Here is a 27,058-nt window from a genome sequence, read left to right as displayed (position 1 = left end):
TTCCCCTGAGAGTAGCAAGAGGCGATGAGGACATTCCAAGTACTTTAAAGATTAATCCTTTCTTAAAGATTTTAGATGTTAAAAGGGAATTTAAATTTAAATTTTTTTATTTTTTTTTTGGGGGGGGGGGGGGGGGTGCGCAATGAGCTTCCACCTTCATGTTATTAGCCCTGATTAGTAGAGAATATTAAACTATTCTTCAAACCAAGTGAAGCTAAACAATAAATTATGATTGTATGACAACTAATTATGTGAATCTCTTAGTTTCAAGCAATGTAGAAGGACACCATAATTCAATATGCAATGTTAATTCATATGCATATGACATCAGGTAGTGCTGAAAAATACAACAGGTTTGCATTTTTATTAGAGGAGGGAGGGCGGGGGGGGGGGGGAGTGGGGGGAGCAATGAGCTTCCACCTTCATGTGGTTGGCTCTGATTAGTAGAGAATATTAAACTATTCTTGAAACCAAGTGAAGCTAAACAATAAACTATGATTGTATGACAACTAATTATGTGAATGTCTTAGTTTTAGGCAATGCAGAAGGACACCATAATTCAATATGCAATGTCAATTCATATGCATATGACATCAGGCGGTGCTAAAAAATACAACAGGTTTTCATTTTTATTAGAGGTCTTTAATTAGGTATTCTAAGTTATAGACCATCATGAACATTGTTCATGATGATGGTCTATAATTTTAAAAACTTAATAGACCTATTAAATAAATATAATTGTGTTGTGGTTTATCAGTGTTGTCTTTTGTCCATGCATTTTAACATAGTTGCACATGCATTCTTGATTTAGAGTGGCAGGATCTTATTTTGGATGCGATAGAAAAATCACATACACCAAAAGATGGGAAAATGATGTTACTTTGTAAGTATGGAACCAATTTTTTACTTTAAACATTGATTCTTTTCTTAAGATTTTAGATATTAACGGGGAATTTAGATGTTCGGGGGGGGGCAGGGGGTGAAAATGAGCTTCCACCTTCACATGATTGACCCTGATTAGTAAAGAATATTAAACTATTCTTGAAACCAAGTGAAGCTTGATATTAACCTATGATTGCATCATAGCTATTCAACATTTGATGCCAAATTATTTTTTAGAAATACAACATGCCATCACAATTGCAACGACCGGTCGTCAATCCTACCACATGCCCATCCCAATTGTGACAGAGGGTTCCAATGGCTTATAGAGGGGCCCATAGCATTTATGTTGCATAGATGTCACAATTGCAACGATGTCATCAATAGATTTCCATCACAATTGTTACGATGAAAATGAATGGTTTTCCAGAATGGTAGCCCAATTTATGATACCTATGGTCATCACAATTATGTCGATAACCCTTATCGTCACAACTTGCAATAGCAAAAGTCTGATGCCTATCTGATGGGAGTCAATTCTGACTAATGTCAATTGTGCGATGAGTTACTGTCATAATTCTATCGCAATTCAGGCCCAAATGTAGTAGTGATTTGTTCACTCATTCAATGCATTTCTAATTAAGAAATCATTTCAGTTGTCAGGGATTTTGTTAATTATTTTAAACTAGCAGTATTTAGAGGCTTGTTTTAGATACAAGTTCATGACTTCAAAAAGAGCTAGTAATGTCAGCCTGTCTGGGGGATACTCACTCCTTTCCACTATACTTAATAATCCAAAAGCTTTAGACTTAAATTATATTTTATACCATCATTGACATTTATATTGTGTATGTGATCAATGTAACTTCTATTTGATTATTTTACTGTGGCGTAAAATCTTAATTGTCAAAGGGCTTAGTCTACAAGTTTAAAATATGTGTAAATATGTATATTTTATTAATTTTTGATATGCCAAGTCTTTTCTTTTTAAGAGTGTTGAATTTGAGCCTCGGTTGAAAATGAGCTTTCCTAGTTTGAATCCTAAATTGTCTGATACTTATGCTTACCTTGGACATGGAACAACACAGATCATAGGCTCCAATGTCCACCTATATCTATATGCACTTATAGGAAATTTAACCCTATGGTGTTTGCCAATTATATAGTCCTTGCATGCTTACATTCCTCTTGCTTGAATAGTTGGTAACTCTTGTAACACAATTTTTTGTGTGGACATATGCATTCCTTGGAAATTAGGATGCCTATACCTTTGGCGTTGTAATCAATATGCATGCTCGATAGTAGGATGGCAAACATTTGATTCACTAGAATTTAATTTCAATAAAAATAGTTGCTTCTTTGTCATTTCTACTATAGCAATCAAATTTCCCCATATTTAGCCGATAGGCTATTATAGGTAGGCATTTCAACCCAAACCTGTCTCATGTGAAAACAAGATATGGTAAACCAGTTATGGTAAACTATTTTTGGACTATCGAATCTAAGATTTGATTTAGTCTATCAAATTTGTATTTGATTTAGATTTGATTTGATTTTGCATATTAATGGTGGCATATGTAGGATATCATACAGTTCTATTATTAGTTCCTGCCGTAGGCAGGATACTATAGCATCCATGAGATGCTTATTCTAAAATTTCTTTCAACTAATAAAATGTTAGAATTTTTACATATTCCTATTCAACTATGAAGTTTCATTATATAAATATTTGTACGGATAGTGAACAATCAGTGTGCAAATTTATTTTTTGAACTATTAACTAATCAAACAATAAAGTTTTTCTATTGAATTGTATTGTGCAAATGTATAGCACAGTGCTTGCACAGAGACAGGTATTAATATTTTCAAAAAATTAGTCAAACAAGACCTATTGATCTATACTTAATACCGAGATGTTTTCTATGCTGAGCATGACCAGTGTTAAGCATTTAATGTAGTTTTCAGGAAAAAAGGGTCTGCATTGAATGTATGTCGGCCATTACATTGTGAATTCTAAAATCTCGAACATTCATACTGCCATAATACTGCCTTCTTTCTCCTTCGTTGCTTCTTCACTGTGTCTAATGCAATTTTTGAGAGCATTGTTGTGAAAAATACCATCTGGAGCAGGGTCGACAATCTTTCCAAGTCCTAGCGCAGGACTCTCCTAACAAATTCTAGTGATTCATCTCCACAAGAGGCAGATAAGGGCACAGCAAACAAAATGCTCTATTTCAGTAGCCCAGAATCATCCTCCATCAGAGCAAGGGCCAGGTGAAGTGGCGCGACTTGTGCATACCCGTGTTTTTGAGCCAACTCTACACTGGCCGCTACAGCTCCCTTGATCTTTCTTGAGCACACAATATGGAGATCCATATTCTATGGAGTTGCTGCACAATACCAACCTATTGGATGGGCTTTCTGGGGTTTTAGCTGTTGTTCTAGGTTTTCTGTCTAGTTTTATTATACAACTCTACTTAGATTTGATTCTTTTTCTTGCAGCTTCAAAGTTGGTACCAATGGGCTTCACCAGTGCTAGCCAATAACATGCTCAGTGACTAGAGATTATACAAAGAACTTCTAGGTCAAGAGATCTTGACAAGATACTAGAAGGTATCCACAATCCGATTGAATTTTATTTAAATAGGCTAGGAAGCTCCTTCATTAGCTTACAACCCTTTTTTGTTCCTTCTCCCTTCTCTCAACCTTTCCACATCTGCAATCGCTCTGTTATGACAACAGATGATGTGACGATGGCCTTTGTGTTTGATGATCAATCTTCCGTCAAATTCGAAGATTGCTCAGGGTCGAATTGTGTGAAGTATTTGTAGAGCTATGGAGGGAAAATCCTTCCTCGCCCGGCCGATGGAGAGCTCCGTTATGTTGGAGGCGAGACGAGAATCATGGTTGTCGACAGAAACATCACTTTTGCAGGTTTGGATCAATAATTTTTTGATTTTAGAAGAACACAAAGACTAAATAGAAATGAATTATGTATATACCTAGATTTGCTTGTTTATTGATTGATTTGTTGTTGTTTTTGTTCGGTACAGATCTTCTTGCAAAGTTGGCAAAGGTGTTGAATTGCAATGTTTCGCTCAAGTGCCAGTTGCCTAGTGAAGATCTAGATGCTCTTGTCTCCATTAAATCTGATGAGGAACTGCACAGTATGTTGGAGGAATATGATAGTCTTCACACCAAATTGCCAGTCTTTTTATTTCTGAAACCTGCCAATCCATGCGGAGTAGTTGCGCGGGGTTGCGGTAGTCACATGAAGGTTGAAATGGACGCTATTTTCTGAGCACAACGTATCTCACAGACGCTGCAGGGTTTGGAAAAGCATCTGAATCCTCATCCTTGAATTCAATTTTTTTGGGAAGGTAACAAAGGAGACATCATTTAGGAAAACGACGGCTTTTAACTGCATGTCGAGAAATCCTTACTATGGAGGAGGCTTAGCAGGCTACCATGTTGATCCACAGTTCCTTGTCCAGTAGCAGCAGAGCATTTTACTCATAGATTTCTATCAATTTTCGGCATGTAATATATGTGTTAAAGAAAGCCCTAACTACTATGTCATCCCAATTTTTTAAATCCTTCCACCTAAATTAGGCAGAGTGTGTTTGATTTATTGCACTTTGCAAGATTCTTTGTAGATCAATTTGCCTCAAAATTGTTTTAATTTTTCTTCAAAAGTAGGCTAAACAGAGTTTCTTTTACAAACCCTAGGGCCAAAAATTTGGAAGTTATTTTCTTTCCTTGTAACATAGTTGTGATCTTTGAAAGATTTTTCAATCTCAAAGTGAGATGCCTAATCCGCGGTTGCAAGCCTTCAACCGCTGATTGTTACCATTTCGAAATTATTATTAATTTTCTTCTTCTTTACTGTACAGAGGAGTTTTAAATTTACTTCATCATATTACGGCGTATTTTGATTCCACGACCTGTCCCTATAAATCCTCCCACACTTGTTGGAAACGTTTCCAAATGAATCGAGATCTTAACAGACAACTTCGTCTATATTTGCTACCAATTCTTTGTATTTATCTGTCATTGTTTCCAATTTTGCCATGAATGAGGCACAATGCGACATAAAATTGGCATGACCCAGTTTTTTGTATTAACCAATTGTAGATAAAAAAGGATGATTCATGATTTGTAAGGCTCCAATACAAAAACACCTGAATTAATCAGAGTAATTTGATGGAGTTCTGTGGTGTTTTAATTGTGGGTGCTTTTCAAGTTTAAGTAAGTTTTTATATATATATTTTAAATCTCTGAAGATTGTTTTGTCTTTGATGTAGATGATAAATTCAAAAGCCATTAACCAAAACATAACTACAAAATTTATCCAATGGAGAAGTCACTACTACGTGGGAGTATGAGCATAATAATGTTACAGTCCAAAGATTCCCACAATCAAGTCATTTTGTTAATGGCTGTAAAATTTGCTTGCGAAAAAAGTTGAATAAGAACTCGGTGAAATTTTTTGCAAAAGTGTAATCACATAATAAAGAGTCGGCAAAGCTTCGTTTTACAAACAGGAAAGAAATCCAAGACAAGCCGCCACTAAAATGAATCGAAAGTCCAAAATAGTCCGTGGAATTCCTGAACAGGTCATTTTCATACAATGGCAAGGGAAAAAAGAAATATTATTTTGAGAAGCAAAGAATCTTGTTTGAAGAAAAATTGAGAATATATTGAGAGGTTTGATGATTTCCTTGCCTAAATGCATAATTGGAAAGCACTTCCCTGGACGCTCCAAATATGCAAATTTGGTCTTCAAAACTTATGCAAACTGAACAAGGAAGATACTATTTTGTAAATAGCTTGCAAGGGTTAGTACTTGAGGCCAATAGTGACAAATATCCGTTGTGTACCCAAGCATTTTGTAATTGTCAAACTTTTGTTTCTAATATGTCTAATCAATCATAAAAATTTGGAGGAGTGATTCCACAAAGTATCGGAAGGCTCAACCAAACCTATACAACCACCGTGCCATTTTTGCAAGCACAATGAACCTGGCTGACACTTGACCAAAGCCTATAACTATATTTGCTATTGCTTATAAGAAGAAAAGCAAGCCATAGCACTCTTGGTTTGCAATTTAATTTTCCTTGATCTTTGGTCTTTTAACCTTACAAAGAGTACTCACAATGTGTTGTATTACAATGCATTGCCTTTGGCCTATTTAATACTCTAAAACGAACTAGTTGCTTGCTTGCAAAAACGTTCCCATCTGGACTGATTCCACGAATTGTCAAAATGCTCAACCAGACTTATACAACCACCCTGCCATTTTTGCAGACACAGTCAACTGGGATCAGGTTTGACCAAAGCCTGTAACTATATTTGTTATTGCTAGGCATGCCATAGCACTCTACACATATAATGGATGCAGATCTAGTAGAACACACGCAAGTGGAATATATTCTCTTTTTCTATTCACTTTTGTACTTCTTTGCAGACAATGCTTTTATATGCTGCTGACAAAGCTAGCATCAAAATTCATTTTTAATTCTGCTATTTGATTGAGCATCCAATTCAGCCAAAGGTCAAGAAATTCATTTTTAATTCTGCTATTTGATGCAGCATACAATTCAGCCAAAGTCTACTTGACCTGCCATTTGCTAATAGTTGATCTTGATATCTTGCTTGCTTCATTTGGTAACCAACTTAAATACACCAACTAAAAACTTCTATTATAATTATTAACGGCAGGAACTAGATGCTATGCGTCTCTCCTTGTTGAAAACAAGCATTTAGTGTCTCCAGTTTGGACGATTGCATCTTATTCGGTGAATATGAAAATATACTGATTTTGAAGTATAAATGATGTTATTTCTGGTTTTATACAAAGTAAATGTATTTATAAAACATATGAGTGGTGAGGAGCCCATTGCATATGTCTGCAAACTGAATAGAATGGAGAGGGGTAAAGTCCATATGTCAAAAATAGAAAACACTTTGAATCAAGAGGTTACATTCTCGAAACTCGGGGGGCTACTGAAAAAGGCTAAAGAGCTCTCTGTTCTCTGCGATGCTGAAGTCGGTCTCTTCATTTTCTCGCAGACAGGAAAGTTGTACAAGTTTGCAGGTCCCTGATAAGAGATCCTGATTTTCTGTCTCTATTATAGTCTCCAAGAAATGCAAAGTGAGTAGCTGCCATGGCATGGGTAGCAGGGGAGCCCCTGAAGATCGAGGAAGTGCCAGTCACACCTCTGCAGGCAATGACGTTCAGAATTAAAAGCTATGACACTTCCTTGTGTCGCACAGATCTTGTTTTCTGGAAGGCAAAGGTCAGTGCCTCCATTACCTTTTTAAGAAGCTCATAATTTCTTCGTTCTAAACCTAACTGGTGTAGTGCTCCTTCTCCATTACAGGGCCAGACTCCTATTTTCCCACGCATATTTGAACATGAAGTAGCGAGGTAAATTCCATTCCCCATTTATCAAATCTATCTCTAGAACAAACTAGGTTACCATATTTGAATTAATTTCGAAAGCAAGGAGCGAATAGACTAACCTATCTTATCAATTTTGAAACCCTAATGTCAATTAGGGTTTTATCATATGCATAATTCGGGTTGATCCAAGTCATAAGGGCTTATCGATCAGGCATGTTTACATATTTTTTGAAAATAAAGTATATTTCCATTCACTGATAAGTAGCGTTAAATGCACATTGCAGAGTGGTAGAAAGCGTGGGAGAATAGGTAACTGATATGAAGGAAGGAGACCGTGTTCTGCCTGTATTTACAGGGGAATGTGGAGATTGCAGACACTACAAATCTGAAGAAAGTAATATGTGTGATCTGCTAAGGATTAACACCGACCGAGGGGTTATGATTAGTGATGGCAAGTCAAGGTTCTCTATCAAGGGACAACACATTTATCACATCCTGGGGACATCCACATCCAGTGAATACACCATTGCACATGTTGGTTGTGTTGCCAAGATAAATCCTACAGCTCCTCTTAGCAAAACCTGCATTCTCAGCTGCGGTGTTTCCACAGGTCAGTTAACATGAGAAATCAATTGATATCATAAGATTTTTGGGTATTGTCCATGTTTTTTATGGATTGTACTTCAAATTCTGTATGAAATTAGGCATGGGAGCTACCTTGAATGTGGCTAAACCTAAGAAGGGCTTAACCCTAGCCATATTTGGTCTTGGAGGTGTTGGGCTTGTGGTAAGGATTAACTGATTAGGATTGGAAATGTTTTATGTTTTAAAAATAAGAAAATTGCATATATTATAGATATGTAGAATGCATATATATAAGAAGATTCTGATATATTGAAATCTCTCAATTGAGTGTTACCTTTCTTTTTTTTCAATTCAATGTTACTTTTCATTTTCTTAAGGCTATCAAAGGAGCAAGAATAGCTGGAACTTCCTAGATTATTGGCATTGATTTGGTACCTAGGAGATTTGAAAAATGTGCTTAACTACATTGATTTGGAAAGGATTAAATAGCAGGTATATTGTGATCAGCATGATAGTTGTTTATGTGGGAGTGGTTCCAATAAACAACTAATACATTGACCATAATATGCCTCTAGTTTGAAAGCTTTGATGCATGTTATGACCAAAGAAATCACCTTTTATCTATGTTGTACTCTTTTATCTAACAAGATCTTTGATTTTTCTTTTTAGCAAAAGAGTTTAGTGTAACAGAATACATAAACCTTAAAGACCACTAGAAATCTGTTCAAGAGGTTTGTTATCTTATGTTTTACTTAATGTCGCTATATAATTCTATAATCTAATCTTTTGTGCTTTTGGATAGTTCTATGGGTTGAATGGATCTTGTCATGTTTAAGTGCAAAAATATTGATGAATTTCTTCTTTTGGATTTAGGTAATTATAGACAAAACTGATGGAGGAGTAGACTACAGTGTGGAATGTACAGGGAACATTAATGCAATGATCTGGGCATTTGAATGTGTTCATGATGTATGTACCCCTTCCATATATTACTCAAAATGTTTTGTCGCCATCAATGATAAGCTTGCAAATGCTTGAATGTTGTACTGCCTGACTTGAATAAATGTTTTTTTTTCATTTAAGGGATGGGGCGTGGCACTTTTAGTAGGAGTGCCTCATTCAGATGCAGCTTTCACAACTAGTCCTATCAACTTCCTCAATGAGAAAACACTAAAAGGAACATTCTTTGGGAACTATAAGCCCAAGTTAAATCTGCCAGGTTTAGTGGAGAAGTATCTGAGTAAGGTAAAAATTTATTCTGTAATGGGCACCCTAGAAATGCCCAAAAATTGAACCAATTGCAGAAAGTGATTTTAATGTCTTTGTATAGGTTTCAATCCATACAACATGAGTGAGACGGAATTTATGCAAATTGAAGACTGAACCATTGCTGAAATAATATTAGTTCTCACAATAATAAAATCAAGTACATAGCAATGTATTCCAAAGGCCAAACCCCAAGGGAATGACGTCTAGAATGTTACAAGAGAGGATGAATGTCCTCTAATGCCAATAAAGATATGTGACTCACACAACCAAGCTCTTATCAAATGAAATTCACAATCATTTGATGCTAAACAATGAGAGTCTCACCCTTATTTATCCTTTTCCTTCACCCTTCTAAAAGGAACTAAAACATTAATTAATTGAAAGTGTTAGAAGCTTCCCCCTTCCAATAATTAATGCAGTCTCTAAAAACTCCTCCCTTGCAATACAATAATTAATTGTGCTTCTAGAAAATTAAATTATTAGAGGCTTCCCCCTTTCCAATAATTAATACACACTCTAGAAGCTTCTCCCTTGTAATAAAATAATTAATTTAATTAAATAAATATAAAGTCACCTTTTAATTTTTTTATTTTTTTAATAACTTTATAAAAAATTAATTTAACTGCTAAAGTGGGGACATTACAATCCGCCCTCCTTGAAATTGCTTGTCCTCAAGCAATCCAACAATACAATGAACTCCAACCTCCACCTGGATCCCAATTGAAGTAGTATGTGACATCCTTGTGGACATTAAACCAACTGTAAACAAGCATCATCATGACCAACCACATGTCATGCAATCTAGCACCCAAAACTTGTTCTGATGATGTAGAAGTTAGAATGTCACTAGAAGGTGGCTCCATAGAAGATCTATGAAATCTCTTCTTCCCAACTGCTGCAACACAAAATCGAATCTTTATAGATGGTGAAAACTGAGCCCAACTCCACTCAAGTGAGTGATCAACATCAAACTCAAACAATGTTGCATCCATGTTGAACATAGTACTATCCCAAAAGTGAACAACAACACTTTGTTGATCGATAGTATAATATGACTCTATCACTATATCACTCACCTCATTAGTAGTAATTACTATCATCAGAGCACACATCTACAACTACATGCATACTGCTAAACACCTTGTTAGATGATTCAACTGACACAGAAGTGGCTACTAATATGACAATATCCTCACATTCTCCTAATTCCACTATTGTTGCATCATCATCCCCTAACAAAGCTTCATATGTGGACTCCTAACTCTGCATACATGACTCAACACTAGATTGTGAATCAATAATACTATAGCGTAAACCCACATCTACTGACTCCGTTGAAATGCTCATGTCACCAACATCATAGCTAGGTGGCTCTATACTTGTCTAGATCCCACCTGAGGAAACAAGTATCTCATGTACTGGAGTAACATAAAAATCTTCAATATTGATGCCCATCTATCTAGCCATTAGTTGCAAAATCATATCCATTCACCTATTCTACTCCTCTAATGTATCTAGTAACCTGAACATTGCATTTTCCTGATTTGGACTGATATACATTTTGTCAAACACTTTTCCCTCTATTCAGCTATCACAAATTCCCTATAAGACTTGCACATGATGGTAGGACTTAAAGCTCTAATACCACTGTAATGGGCACCTTGGAAATGCCCAAGAACTAAACCAATTGGTGGAAGAGATTTTAATGTCTTTGCATAGGTTTCAATCCACACAACATGAGCAAAATGGAATTTATGCAAATTGTAGACTAAACCACTGCTGAAATAATATTAGTTCTCACAATGATAAAATCAAGTACATAGCAATGTATTCCAAAGGCCAAATCCTAAGGGAATGACGTCTAAAATGTTACAATAGATGATGAATGTCCTCTAATGCTAAGAAAGAGATGTGACTCACACATCCAAGCTCTTATCAAATGCAATTCACAATCATCCAATACTAAACAATGAGATTGTCACCCCTATTTATCCTTTTCTTTCACCCTTCTAGAAGGAACTAAAACATTAATTAATTGCAAGTGCTAGAAGCTTCCCCTTCCAATAATTAATGTACTCTCTAGAAACTTCTCCCTTGCAATACAATAATTAATTGTGCTTCTAAAAAAATAAATTACTAAAGGCTTCTCCCTTTCCAATAATTAATACACACTCTAGAAGCTTCTCCCTTGTAATACAATAATTAAATAAATTAAATAAATATAAAGTCACTTTTTAATTTTTTAAATTTTTTTAATGACTTTGTAAGAAATTAATTTAATTGCTAAAGTGGGAACATTACATATTCAATTCTCAATGATTCTATACAAATCTCTTCTCTCATGTCTAAAAACAAATTTTTGTATGATGAAACCTTTGAATTTCCTTTATGATGAATCCATGATTGACTAGGAATTAATGGAATCCAGAAACACTGAATTTAAACTATGCCATGTTTCTAATGCTTGCTTACCTATTTTTGCAAGAGCTTGAGTTGGAGAAATTCATCACTCACGAAAGCTCCTTTGCTGAGATCAACAAGGCGTTTGATTATACATTGCAAGGAGAGAGCTTGAGATGTGTAATTAAACTAGAAAATTAGATGGTCATGGAGATTTAATTGGTGTGGAAGATTTTTTTGATTGGAAGATGGTCAAGCAGATTTAAATAGTGGGGAAGATTTTTTATTGGAATACATTTTAGGATTTCTGCAGATGAAAGTAAAATAAAATCACCTAGAGGAATTTTAGTTTATTGTAAAGGATTTAAATATTAGTGGGCATTATTAGGTGCAGACATGATGTATCTTATTTCTTTACCGAAAACATGTAAACAATATATAGAATATAAGTATCTTGATTTTTTTGCCATAAAGAATGATTATTCAAATTACTCTATTTAAAGTTTAAGCATGATTTGGAGAGCACCGAAGGAACAAAGCATTGAATTCTTTTAACTAATACAAAGTTCAAATAGAGTGCGACTACTTTGTTCTACGATAGATTTTAGTGGCTTGGAGAAGTCTGCAACATGTAAATGTGAGTGATTGATGATTGATTTAATAGATTTCACGATGGCCTTTGAATCAAAGAAAATGAACTAAGAAATTTTTGGAGAGAAGGTTGAATACATTGAATAGTAATAATTTTACTAGTTAGTTAAGTAGCACAAATTTAATGAAACGAGGTTAATTAATAAATAACAAGGTGGGAATGGAAGGGGTGCAATGTGATTAACTAAAATCAATCACGTAATGTGGGGAAATGCAATTAAGTGATGGACATAGTGATGCTAGAACAAAGTAAGGAGAAACCAATGGTTAGAATAATGATGGAAGGTTTTGTAACAAGGAACAATTTTTAAATGATTTAAAAGAAGAGTAAAATTATAGGGAATGAAATAATTAGAAGGGACTATCCCCATATGATTGAACCTCAACATCTTGAAAATATTAAATGAAAGATGGCAGTTGTTTAATACCATGAAAAGAATAGGAGTATATAACCTGAGTACAAAGTTTCCAAGCTGAAATTGCACATGTTGCAACGCTCCAATCAAATTCGTGGGAAATATATGGAGAAGTTGAATACCTCATATCACAGCCATGTCTATGCTGGCATCAAAATGGCAATTTTAAACTAAATTTTAATTTAATATACAGTTTTAAAATAATTTTTAAAAATAGTAAAATGTTGATTTGATGCCGGCATAGACATTGGCTCATATCACTGCTGGAATGGAGAAGTTATTTCACATTCTCAAGCAAGAGCTCAAATATTCCAAAATATTAGGAGTGATGGCTATGGGCAAAGTTCAAATATTTATTTACATAGTTAGAATTAAAATCAATTATGGTAACCCATCTAAAGGCCAAAATTAGAATAGTGTCAAAGTGCAACATTTTTGGGGCAGTAAAGACCAGGAGTGATCAACCACTAGGTGGGCCCAACAGAATATAAGTTTTAACCTTTTCAAATTGTACACATAAATCCACACCAAAATAGAAAGCGATGATTTCTGGGGACCCACAAAAACTTGTAAGACCAATTTGGGCTCCACACATAGAATGGGTATGTAACTTGGAATAAAAATGAGAAGATCCATAGATTAATGGAAGCTTTGACTAACAAATATAACTAAACCACACAATAATTTAGTTTGACACTAGCAAGACCTCAAAAGATAAGGACGTGACTATCCTCCCTACAAACTATACAATGGAATAATTTTTAAAAAATAAAAAACATCATGAATTTTTCTAAAAATTTCAGCATTTGGTCTTCACTAAGTTTTCATAAATCTAGAAAAAAAAAAGTTTGACTTCTTTGTCTTTAGTACATTTTGTCTAGAGATTAGCCTATCCCAAGACATAACGGCTATCTCGTGATGAAAGAAAATGGGACGATATCACCATCGAGTGTCTATCGGCATAACTCTTGCATCTTCTTTGGATGCAAGTGCTAGTTTATCATTAACTCAATTTAGATCTCATAATTTGTGTTCTCAAATTCATTGGTTGAAATGGATAATTGTGGTGAACCTTTAGCTTCCTCTCACTATCAACCTTATTTGGATTTCGCGTGTACTCTTGCACAGAGATTTCTCCTCTTCCCTCATTTGATCTTGTCAATCTGTAATCTCTATCCAAAAACTAAATGACATACAGTGATATCATTGGATTTGTTTCCTTTCTACTTTATATCCATCTCTTCTTGTGTCCCTACTTTTGTAGGCGTTATTTCTGCTCAAAACTTATAATGTGCAGTTACAACGTATCATTAAAGTGGGTCTATCTCCTCTAAAACTATGTTGACTTTCTTAATATGTGTGAGGACTTGCACATAGGTCTCTTAGTGAGAGTATCTAAATTAACAATTATAGCTAAGTTCCATCCTTTAATAGATGTTTTTTGTAACTGGTATTGTGTTGGCTGGATCCAGAACCCATGTTCAAATTGTCATGGATAACATATAAATTTTGAGGATACTATGAATCTGATTCAACTTGTACAATATCGAATTGTCATGCTATTTTAAAGAAAAAAATGGTTTTAGCATTAGAGATCTCAAAGCAGAATATTATGCCTAAAGGGAAGGTGTTTGAATGATGGAAAATTGAGGCCAATATCAAATCATGAAATTGTGCTTTTAAAAAGGAAAACATGATCCAAATAAAGTTCCTCGCACATCATTTTCTGTAATGCAGAGATTTACACATAATATTTTAGGGCATTCTATATTATGAAGACTATATTTTAAAAGTAAGATTTACACATAATATTATGCAGAGATTTACGCATAATGGGCTACAACTATAGGATCTGAAGGAAAATTGATAAATTGAGGGTTTAGTGTGAAAGTCATGACATGTGAAGAGAAATTCAAACCATCTAAAAACATTTAGATATTTTCATTTCTTTTATGAAGACTATTTTAGGACAATGAAAGTGAATACATACCTATGCAAAATCTATTAAAAGTTGTGACAATTCTTGTACTCCACTAGCAGCCGCCCAACAAAGTAGAGTGCAAGCAATGAAAATGAAGTGTGAAAGTAAAACTAGCACTTGCATCCAAAAGGAGGTGGAAGGATTACGCCGATAGGAAATTATTTGCATGGTAATATACAATACAATACATGTATATATTGTCTCGGTTTGTGAACAATTTGGATTATGTATTTGTCTATAATTAATTTTTTTAAAAATCACAATATTTTCAACAAGAGATGCATTCATCATAGTTCTTAACTAAAGTTGACAATTGTAAAGTAGGATGAAGTGGAGATGAGGATATAAGAGAGAGAGGAGAAGGAAAACAAATATTTAGCATCATGTATGTTTATAGTCAATGGAGATGCTCTACAAAGCTTGAAATAATTAATAATCAATTGCATTAATAGTGACATGAAAATATAGCAGATAGATTATGGTCTTAAAGAGCCATAGGTTTATCCTAACTACCATTCATTTTGTGTATTTTACTCTATGATTTTACAAGCGCGGTGCTAGGATAAGCACACTTATATAATGTGAAAGGGTTAAAAAATGAAAAATATTTAAGCATATATATATTTGGTTGCTGACATCATTCCTCCAATTGCCCTGAATATTTTAAATTTTTCATTAATATTAGTCTTAATTATATAGAATACGAAATTATGATATTTATTCTCACACGCTTACAGAAGTTTTATTCAATTAGCAAATGATTTAAATAATTTATCTATTAATTCCTTAAATAAACAGATCTGTAGTTCTATATCTTCAAATATCTTGATTGATGACAAATTATAGAAATTCACAGTAAATAGAGAAATATAATACAGATATCAATACTATTCAACTCAACTTAATTCAAAAATAAAATCTAATCTCATCAAAGTCCAATGAGAAAAATATTTATTTATTTCCAGGTAAGTATCATGATGGCCGCTGGTAAAAGGATCGCAATATTTACGAACAACACCCATCAAATTAGTAGGTAAATCAATGTGTTTACTAAATAAATATTGATGTAAAATTAGTAGGGAAATTGCACTGCTATTTGTATCTGGTTTTTATCAAAAATTGATATGTTAAAAAGAAATTTAGGAACCTTTACAATATATTATTGATTGCATAGAGTTAACCTTTTCAAGTACCAATAAATGTGTAAGTTTTTAACTTTATACTTTACAGCTAAGACGCCAATAAACTTTACGTTTTTAATTGCGATGGATATCATCAGATAGTTGTTTACCTGTGAGATAGTTGTTATATTGATGTGAGACAAATTCCGGTTACAAGTAACCTCATAGGTAAAGCCTTAGTTTATAATTTTGTTTTAGGGTTATATATAATAATAATAATATTTTCACAACCAAAAGTTAATTTATAAATATTGGAAAATAGATTCTATAGTTTTTATTATAATATTGTATTGAAGAAATAATAATTAAGCATAAAAAATCTAAAATTAAGTATTTTTTTAAAATGAAGTATATAAAAATTAAGATGAAAAATGAATTACAATAATATAAAAAGATATCTTATTTGAATTTTAATGCTATGTGTATTAAATAAAAGCTAAATTTTAATAATAATAATAATAACATACTAAAACTAATTTATATTCATTAAGTAAAATTTGACACGAATTTTAATAGAAAAAATAAATGTATATTACCAAACAATTTCTATGATTTTATTAAAAATTGTTGACATTAGAAAGTTTCTAAATTAAATTTTATTTAGTTATTAAGTTTTCTAAGTTATATTTGATTTGTTTAAAATTAGAAGTTGCTAGACTTTACCAATAAAAATATATAATTGATTGATTTTGAATTATTTTTGTAAAATTATTCAATTGGAATAATTTTAGAAATATATAACATATCTCCATTTTTTATACAAATAAATATAATTGTATAAAAATTGTTTTAGAAATATATATTATATTATCTATTCACCTAGAAATATTAGTTATCCATGTATGTAGTGTATCACAAAGCATATAATTACAAAATGTTTAGATGTATTTTGTAACCCTCTAAAAAGAATAGTTACCATTTACAGATATGAATGAAAGGTGGTTAGATATGAATGAAAGGTGGTAAGATTGTTTATGCAATAATCCTTATAGTGAATAACCATTACAAGTGAAATGCAAATTCTAATTGTACAAGTCTATGATTGTATTAATAAATGTCTTCACTAATCTAAACCCCAACACTTCTATAAATCATTACTTTTAAAGGTTTAAACAAGCTAATATTTAAAAAATTGACCTACAACTTCATATTCATAATGTGAAAAATTCTATGTTATTTGATGTTTTTGTAGATTGAGCAGATTCATAGAGGAAGCATGCAATAGATTTGCAAGATCTTTGTGAATTTCATGAATGTATGCAAACAAAAATGATGAAAAAAAGCAAAATGTAAGATTGAACTAGCACTACCATCCTAATTATGATAGATTGTTTAAGCTAACATCCAAGATAGAACAAGTTAAATGATAAAAAAATCTAAATTGTTCTAAGAAAATCAAATGTTAAACTAGTAGTGTAACAATCACATGAATGTGAGATCCCTTGAAGTGAGGCAGAGGCCTCCTCTTATAGATTATAGAAATGATTGAATGATTGAGATGCAATAATAAGCAATGATGGAGATTTGATTATTTGTGATTTGTATGATCATTATTTTAGAAGTTTCCCAAAATTGTGCACTTAAGTGGTATTATTTTCTTAATTTTTCTTAGAAATTGAATTTAAAGTGCAAAATAAGAAAGGGGATTTTGATTATTTAATTAAAAGGGGTGATGGTTCTTCTTATAATAAAATAAAAATGATCAAACTTTAATAGACTCTTGTGAACTACTACTCATAAAACATGAGTCAATGAATTTAACTTAAATCTACATAATGGATTTGAGGTAACAATATTATATTTATATGGCATTTGTTTGTGTCTCTTTGAAATATTTTTAAACCCTTGGTAAGATTCCTTCTTTAATTTTATTTTGAAATTATGTTGTTATTACATGTATCTTAGTATAGTTTTATAGTAATATTTTTTTATAAATAGACCTTTTCCATTAATTATAATATAAAAGATACATATTCACAAAAAAAGGGGTCAGGGGATACAAGATCACCCTGCAAGTTAAAATGGCACAAGGTTGGGTAAACAACTATTCATCAAAAAAAAAATATAAGCACTAAGTAGAAAGCCCACAGGCTGCAAGAGCAATGCTAGCCGAGGGTGGGTCTTTATCATCAGAACCTCAGAAGTCCTTGGGGTCGGTGGTTGGCTCAGGGGAGCCCAACTATCATCAGTAGCAACATCAACATCTTTATTGCCCTCCTGTCTAGGTGGAGAAATGGCTAAATCTAACCGAGGGTAAACCCATTTGGGGTCACATTGTGCAAATAACCGACTTGTATTAGGGGCAACAGGAGGATCCATCGAGGACCAGCTTGAGCCCAATCTCTATGGAGGCGAGGCCAAGCAGCAACTGCCACAAAAACCATTGGGAGAGCGGCGATGGGGCTGAGACCACAAAGTATGTGAGAAGTGCGTAGATTTCCTCTAGCCTCATTGGCGACCATGAGGAGGACTGCAGTCATCGGATAAAGCATCCAAAGGCACACAAGTGACTATACAAGACACTTTCCCCCAGTGAGCTAATAACTACTGTAGGTGAGCCACCTCTAGCATGACTTTGTCAGTCTGTGCTTGAATCTGCATCATGACATTATCACAGATACATGCTTTAGAGTACATAGCAACATAAATATCAAGAAATTTGTGAGAGAATGAAACATCATTGAGGTCCTTCCAAATAGTAAACAAAATCTCCATTCTGAAAGCATGCCAAATCTGGGCATATCTAAAAGGAAGCGTAGGCAGATCTCCTAAAACAACCATACGATAAGTGAAATCCTCTAGATGAAAAGGTTTGAAAAAATCATGAATCTAGAGCCAATACTTTTGTGCTCTTTTGTAGAACCAAAAAATGTGTAGGAAGCTCTCAGACTAGCCACAAAAAGGGCATCTAAGATCTGAGATTCTCAAATGCTAGAGTTGAGGGCCCAAAGGAAAACCCTAGAAGAGGAGGCACCAAGCAAAGTGAGCAATCTTTAGCTCCTTAAAGGAATGCCAAAAAATGGTAAATCTATTACTCCAAGTCTTATGAGAAGAATGCAAATGCCAACATTGATTGACAGTATCAACCATTAGAGGGTGGGGCACCATCCACCAATACCCCAGCTTGGGCTTGTAACTAGTCATAGGAGTGGCAAGATACCACTTCTAGTATTTCCACCATGGGCGAGATGAGTAAATATCAAGCTTGTGTAATAAATTGGGAGGCATCGCAAAAACTAGAAGATCAATTGTCTATCGATCTACACGAATAAGCTTGAATTGTACCTGTAGGTCCTCCCATGAGACAAGGTTGATAGCAGCCTAAGAAAATAAGTCCTTGGGAGTTTTAATACCCCTTCGAAACAAGTGCAGAGTATTTGCTTCTTGTATCTTGGCTAAAGGAACACCTTGAGCAAAAAATAAGGGAGACTACCAAAGGTTTTACTGATTCATTGAGAGGCCATCTCTGAACCCATTACCTATCCAGTGAAGCCAAGCTTTGAGAGCTTCTCAGGCTTTCCAAATCTCTTAACAAAAAAATTTCCCTGAATCTGAATAGGGTCAGGAGCCACAATAAGGGTCTGAAATTCAATCCCCTTCTAGGCAGGCCGATTAATTTGAAAGCCTAAAGAAATGTAGTGTTGTAGTAAAATTTTCCAGGCCTCATCTCTAGTGAGGGCTCAAATGACCCTCTTAGTACAAAGGAAAATCCCCTACTTGCAAGTGGAAAGCATCCCAAGTGCACCAAAATCTTTGGGCAAACAATAATAATCCCAGGCAACTCTGTAAAAGCTGTGATGCACAACATCAGAGGCCCAGAGAAAGTCTTGGAGGAGACACTTGAGCTTGAGGTATGAATCTCTAGAAGGGGCCCAATAGGAAGAGTAGTAGACATACATAGTAGCAAGCACTTTAGGACAGATTTGAAACTTGCCCACAAGGGAGAATGGCTTAGTGATCCAATATTCTAGCTTCTTCTCAATCCATGTAAGAACAACATTCCACAACTCCACTGGGGAGGCTTGAAAAGAAAAGGGAATGCCCAAAAACTTAAAAATTTCTCCAAGTTGAACCTATTTCAACCCATACTACTACAATCACGGAGGGCTTGGCAAGAAAGATTGTTTGTAATGGAGGGTTTTATGCAATTGAATGGTAGACCTAGAGGCAAGACAAAAGGTATCCAAACATTGCAAGGCATTGGAAATATTGTCTTCATCTTCCACCAAAGTAAGAAAGGAATTGTCTACAAAATTCCCATTGAAAAGCTATGTGGAGGACTCTGGAAGAGAGATACCACACACTAGACCCCGAGAAATGGCTTTGGAAAGAAGATGGAAAAAACCCTCAGCTACCAACACATAGAGTTAAGGTGCAAGAGGGCAACCTTGACAGATAGATTTGAAGATCCCAAAAGCTTTAGATTGCCTCCCATTAATGTTGATGTGAGTAGAGGCATCACCAAAAAGCATCTAGATAGACTGTCGAAAGACTAGACCAAATCTCAGAGCTTGAAGCATGGCCAAGATGAAAGGCTACTCAATCCGGTCATAAGCTTTGGAAAAATTAATCTTGTGAAATAAAGCCTATTGCTTGGATTTCAAGGCCCATTCCATACCTTCCCAAACAACAATGATGTTATCAAAAATATATTGGGACTTGATGAAACTAGTTTATTCAGGGTGAACAATCTAACGGAGCAAGTGCCAAATTTTAAGAGAGAGGGCTTTAGAAATGATCTTGTAGGAGATATTCAACAAAGTGATGGGCCTTCAATTGCATATTTCCTCAAGATCACCAGCTTTAGGTATGAACTTAATATTACCCTTGTTTATAATGTTTCCTAGGGAATTAGAATTGTAAGCTGCATGATACACCTGAAGCAAATCAGGGCCAATATCATCCCAAAGGATTTTGTAAAACTCACAAGGAAAACCATCATAGCCAGGGGCCTTGTCATCAGCCATAGAAATGGAAGCTTCTTTTAGATGTGCAAGAATTAACTTTTTCTCACAGAAGGCATATTGCTCATGATCAATCCTAATAGAAGTGATAGCAAGGAAAGCATGTAAAGCTTGGTAACGCACCTCAGATGGCCCCTGAGTCATAAAAACCTACTCATAGTGGTGCACAAAAGCCTGGAGAATGTCTCGCAGATAGATAAGAACCTGTTGGTCTTCTTGGATGTGTTTGATGCCTACTGTAGAATGATGAGCCCGCACAACATTAAAAAATTCTTTAGAAGCATGATCGTTGACCTCTAACCAATGGAGATGGGCTTTGATCTGAGCTCCTTGAGCATCATAAATATCTGCAACTTACTTCTAGTGCTGAAGATTGGCAAGTTGAACCTGGAGATCCATATCATATAGATTAAAGGTGAGGGCTTACGAGGCCATACACAGATCTTTAGTTGTGGCTTCATAATCTTGTTCTGTGGTACTTAGCCAATTGTCTACCGTAAATGCAAAAAAACCTCATAGTATGGAGGATGACATCATTCCACCATTGAATCCACCCAGCCTTAGTGTAGGGTCGAGGCTCAAGATTCCAAACTCAAAGAATGTGTGCAATAGTTAGTTGATGTGACAACAAAGAGGTATTGAGATAAAACTGAGTTTTACAAGGTTGAAGCTAAGCTGTTTGCCAAGTGATAGAAAAGATAATGGGGGAATGATCTAACAATGTCACATTTGGCAAAGGTGTGATAGGTAGGGCATACTTGTGAGAAAATGAAAAAAAAGGACTGTGTAGAAATCATAGCCCCTTCAAGTCTCTTTAAAACTCTGTTAGACCTAACTCAAAAATTGGACCATGTATGCCAAACCCCATCTGGGTGGCAACGGCTAGCATTAGGATCAAAAAGACCTAACTTGTTCTGCATGTAAAACCAAGTCTCTCTTTCACCAATTTCCCATTGAAAAGGAAAAATCCCTTCCTTGTCAGTGGCCAGCTCAACCATGTTGAAGTCCCCACAAATAACCCAAGTCACAATTGGCAAATGATCTACCAACCAGTGCCACAGGTGTGAATGCTCAACAACATCATTAGGGGCATAAATGTTAATAATAGCAAAAGAATGATTCTGAAAAGATAGTAAAATCCAAGCCACCCAATGCAGAGGGTCAGATCCATGCGAAATAATATAAGAAAGTAAACAAGGGATAGAAGAGTAATAACTCCACCTCAACCAGCCTCATGCTGAGAAGAAAATATGACACTGTCTAGACAAATAATGTATATTAAGAGCTCTATAATATATATTTGGTATTGTTGATGTTGAAGTGATGCAAATTCAAGGGTCATTATACCAAGTGTAATCAAGAATATTTAATTGATGAATATAGAGAAAGATATAAATATAATGAAGTTGTAATAACAACAATTATAATGTGAAATAAATTGGAAATCAATAAAGGAAGATTTATTAATACTAATTGAAATGATGCTATAAACATTGTCAAGACTGAAGTTTAATAATGGTTCCAATCTTAGTATCCATGACAATGGGTGACATCACAAATTAATAAAATTGATAATCAAGAAGGCACTTTGAGGAGCTTCATTTATGTGGAGTTTTAACTAGTACAGATTTGTCACAACAAATGTATTTAAAGGTATTGACATGGAAATGATTATATTTCCTTTCCAAAGTTTCGAGAAGAGAGATGTAAAATTGTCTATCAATATAACAATGGGAATCTTACATTAAGGGGGGAAATAATAGCAAATGCTTCATTCCCATTGGAGATATTCTCTTGTTTGACATATATGGAACTTTATTGGACCAACTTGTATCTAGAATACTCAAATAACTATTCATTATTATTAAGTATTAGTCAATTATCTACTAGTTAGTCTCTCTGTTATTTGCATTTTATATGTACTATATGAGTTATTTTCCTTCATCTTTACTTTGTATCTGAAATTGATCTTACAAGAAAAGAAAGCTGGTACATTACAGATTGTGCATAATAGATGATAGTAACTCCAAAGACCCTAATGATCAAGATGTATAAAGTCAGACATTTAAAGAAAATATCCTTGATGATTATGAACAAAAATTTCAAGGGTTACATCACATAGGAAGAACTCATTCTTGATTAGCATATTGGAAAAGAAACAATATTACGAGAAGAATCAGTTAGAGAAAATCTATTTGAGCTAGCAAGAGAGTAATACTAGAAATAAGAGAATGTGGAAATTCTACATTGAGGGGTGGTGAATGATTACCTTAAAAAATATTACATTTCCCATTAGAGGCACTTGTAATGCATGGGGATCTTTGTTAGAGAAATTGGTATCAAGGATAAGTATTTATTATCCTTAAGTATACATTTATCTATTTTTGTCTCTCTCCTATTTGTATTTCTACGAACTATTTTCCTTTGATCTTTTTCTTTGTATCTAAAAGATGATCTTGTAGAAAAACAAGAATGGTACAAACTCAATCTTATGAAGTAGCTCTTATGATCTATAATTCATTAGTCTTCAAATGATCAAGTTGGATAATGTAAGGACTGTAAAGCAAATATCCATGATGATGAGTATCCTTCAATAATAAGAGGGAGTTTTTCACTTCTTCTAAAGGAAATATTGGAGCTCAGAAGATAAATAAACTCAAAAGTTTAATAATCAGAGGGAGTCTAGAAATACATTTGGGTAACTACCTCATGGGCCTACCTCTACATACATCATGAGAAAATAATGACTTTCCACTGGGTAAAAGCACAAACCTGTGTCACCTTTTATAAAAAAACGTGATATCAGAATGTGACAGTTCAACACTAATGACAAAAAAAATGGTATTTGTCTTTAAAATATGAAGATGATGTAAACTGATGAAATGTGTAGAATTGTATGAGCTTTATGCCTATAATTTTTATAATTTTTTTGACTAAGAATTTATTCATTTTATTTTATTTTGAAGTCCCCTTTTTAACTGTAAAAAATATAGGATGTAGTTCCCGTCAAACAAGTATGTGAAAATCATCTTTTTTTGTTCTGATTTGAAAATATTTTATAGATGACATTTATAGCTAGTGCACGAAAAAAGAAATAATTATTTTTGATGTATATTTTCTTTGTTATAAGTACTCAAGTTTGACCTTGTCAGAATCCAACAATTTTTTCCTCCCGTCAAAACTTCCCTATCAAATCTATACTTTCTTGAAAAAAAATTACTTATTCATGAAGAGGATTCTCTCCTCTAATGATAAATATAATTTTTTTATTTTTTTGATATGATTTACTATTTTTTTTCATTTTTTGAGAGAGCATCTTCTGAAATGTTGAAATATCAACTTATAATATTTTGAGATTATAACATATTATAACTAATCAAAACACTCAAAAATTTATATAATGATGATATTGAATCTGAAATCTATAAAAGGGTATTTTTTGTTTTTTTTTTTAAATTGAGTTTTGATAGATAAACGAGATTTGACCAAAACAGGTTTTTGTATCACAAATGGTGACATAGATCTGTGCTTTTACCCCACTAAGATGAAATACTATTAGATTCAGAGGGATTTTAACAAGCATCCTTGGGGGAAGAATTTTTTGTGGAAGTAACTAGAGGACTTGACCTCCTAGGATTGATATTTAGAGGGAGAAATTCTAAGATTCAATCCTTCATGGATGATATCCTCTCTATGAGAATAAGTTCTAAGTGAAATTCTCTGTAATGCACTCTTGTTAATTATTGCTTCAGTCTTTGTCAACTATGATATCTTGGTTTAGTAGAAAACAACTAGTTGTTGCTTTGAGTTCTACTAAAGCTAAGTATGTAGCTGTCTCCATGGGAGCACATGAAGCATATCGAGACTTCTTATCACTATATAAGAGATATGGTTGGCAATGATGTTATCAAATTAAGTTATATCAGTACTTATGAGCAACATGCTGATATTTTACTAAACCTCTTGCAAAGTTGAAAATTGTGTACCTCAGAGGTAAACTTGTAAATGCATTTATTAACTAATATATTCATGAATATAAAATTTCTTGCAAGCTCATGTTGTGAAAAGTGACAAATTTTCTTGTGAAAGGTGATGACCTTTCTTTTGTTCTAATCCTATTTAAAGTGACGACTTTATTATAGTTGATCTGTCTTCGAATAGAAATGTTTGAAGTAAGGGTTATCCTTGTTCTTCGGGCTAGATTTTTCCAAACACCATGAAAATCCATTTGTTATGGTTCTTCAGGCCAGATCTTGTTGGACACCATAACTTATTAGATAATATTTCAAGTGGTGTTTTATATCTACTTTAATTCCCCCTTTGCTAAAGAGGGAGTGTTGAGGATTCTAGCCTCATAGTGTATTGAAGTAAATTCCATATGTTAAATATGTTAATTTACATATGTGTGTTGATAAATTCATATTGATATGTCATTCTAGGGATATCATAGTGAGATGATATCTCCTTACACTCAAAAATATAGTATGTTCTATATCAATCCTTCCTAACTAAGAGGGAGTGTTAAACTGTAGTTCAATCACATTGATATGATCACGAGATTCATTATAAATGGTAAATCATCATTAGATAAATATTCTTCGTACATACATATTATTATATATATAATATACATATTACAAATTATATTATATATATAATAATTTATATATTATTATACATATGGTTAGTTATATTAAAATATACTAACCAATGATGATTAACTATAGAGACATGTCTCTTCATGAGACACATCTCCTCCTCATATTTATATGAGAAGCAAATCTGCAATTGAAACACATCAATAACAATGGCAATGATAATTACATTTTCAAAATTTGATCCGTGTTACTTAACACAAATAACCTTACAAAATGAGGTAAGGAGAAATCTAGGAACTATAACTTCTTGAAGACAAAGCACATCAAGATTACCAATCCAACACTTGGTGTCATGAATAGAATATTTTATAAGGAGATCTGTTAGCCCCTACACATTCCATGAGAGGCAATTCATGTAGGTAAACCAACTTCAATTTCATCCTCATCTCCAAGAGAGGAAAATTTGTTGTGCAAAAAAGTGGGAGCATCAAGTGAGGAGTCATCAAGAGAGATGACCCTTTGAATCTTCTCCCCATTATCAAAATACTCATCATGGCCATTTAGGTTGTGAGACCAATGTAGGGTTTGCTGAGCAATCATCGAAGCCACTTGTGGCACTTGAATCCATAAAGGACGAGGATCAGGAGTATAAATACCCATTGTCCCTTGCACTTTAGGGCTTGAAATAGGAGGCAGAGGAAGAAAAAGGAAAAAAGGCTCTAGTTGAACCAGGTTTGAGCTAGGTATACCATTATCCACAGGCAAAGAGTTCGCCTTAGCCATAGCCAGACCATTTCCTTTTTTCACCACTATAGTCCATTCATCTTTTTTAGTGGTCGTAGTTGACTTGGAATCTGAAATGGGTGGGCAGTTGCATTCTAACAAAGGATAATCCATAATCTTTTTCTTAGTTGACTAGCACTGATAGCAAGTATTCAGAAGGTTTAGGTAAAGCACCTTTTGAGTGAAGGTGGTACCACCAATCTTGATATATATATATATATATATATATATATATATAGAGAGAGAGAGAGAGAGAGAGAGAGAGAGAGAGAGAGAGAGAGAGAGGTCCTTAGAAAGGTTGACCTCAACAGAAACCCTATGCTAGGGGCGAGTGTTGAAAAAATTGTTCGGTTCAAGGCAAACAACCTTGCCAACCACTTGTGCAATAGTTGTCAAGAATGACCAGTAGGGGATAGGTAGTCTAGGGAAGTCCACGCAAATAGGGACCTTAAGCTTGCTATCATCAGAAATAGAAAAATCACACGACCAATATTGAAAAACCAAGAGGGAGGACCTAAAAGTCTAGGGACCTCAAACAAATACATGTTCAGCTTGGCTAGAGTTGCCAAAGTGAAAAAAGAAAACACAATTGGTAAGGCTTTGAACATCTTCAAGGTGAACACCCTAAGGTGTCCAAACCTTGGAAACCCATTCCCACAACATGCTTTTAGAAGGAGTGTGTCCCACAAAATACCCAATGAGGGTTTGTTGTTTTAACCAAGTGCATGCATTATCAAACTCCTTGACATTCAAAATAATATCAGGAGAGGAATTACCTCATGAAAAACCTTGGGGACGAACTTATGCAGTCTCTTGTTCAGCAACGCCATTCTTTCCAATAGCAGCAACTCTAGCTCCAACATCAACTACTGAGCTAGAGAAGGTCAAGGTCATTATAAATAAAAACTATTCTCGCAATAAATGTGGTATGTCAGGTGGCAA

General features: G+C 34.1%; 1 protein-coding gene and 1 pseudogene across 2 annotated transcripts; both read left to right on the top strand.

The window, feature by feature from the left end:
- The first annotated feature begins 6,867 nt into the window (after positions 1 to 6,867).
- Positions 6,868 to 8,655, top strand: LOC149559839 (alcohol dehydrogenase-like; annotated as a pseudogene). Its single transcript, XR_016364205.1, has 6 exons — positions 6,868 to 7,181; positions 7,266 to 7,312; positions 7,573 to 7,898; positions 7,993 to 8,075; positions 8,251 to 8,326; positions 8,543 to 8,655. The product of XR_016364205.1 is annotated as an alcohol dehydrogenase-like (transcript).
- Positions 8,656 to 8,746: 91 nt separating this feature from the next.
- Positions 8,747 to 11,743, top strand: LOC149559838 (alcohol dehydrogenase-like). Its single transcript, XM_089823513.1, has 4 exons — positions 8,747 to 8,842; positions 8,957 to 9,118; position 9,459; positions 11,628 to 11,743. The coding sequence occupies exons 1-4, from the start codon at positions 8,813 to 8,815 to the stop codon at positions 11,741 to 11,743; spliced, it is 309 nt and encodes a 102-aa protein (XP_089679639.1). The 5' UTR covers positions 8,747 to 8,812.
- The last annotated feature ends 15,315 nt before the right edge of the window (positions 11,744 to 27,058 follow it).

This window comes from Cupressus sempervirens, chromosome 4 (assembly GCF_028749045.1).
Source record: "Cupressus sempervirens isolate cs-2001-9-10 chromosome 4, ASM2874904v1, whole genome shotgun sequence".
In the NCBI taxonomy this organism is placed as follows: Eukaryota; Viridiplantae; Streptophyta; class Pinopsida; order Cupressales; family Cupressaceae; genus Cupressus; species Cupressus sempervirens.
Note: the sequence above shows the minus strand (reverse complement) of the source record. Positions and strands in the feature narration are given on the sequence as shown.

Bases quoted from the DNA above. Each gene is read 5' to 3' on its own strand.
- LOC149559838 (XM_089823513.1), top strand. From the start codon at position 8,813: ATGATCTGGGCATTTGAATGTGTTCATGAT. The intron at 8,843-8,956 runs GTATGTACCCCT...TTTTCATTTAAG, and splicing joins CATTTGAATGTGTTCATGAT to GGATGGGGCGTGGCACTTTT.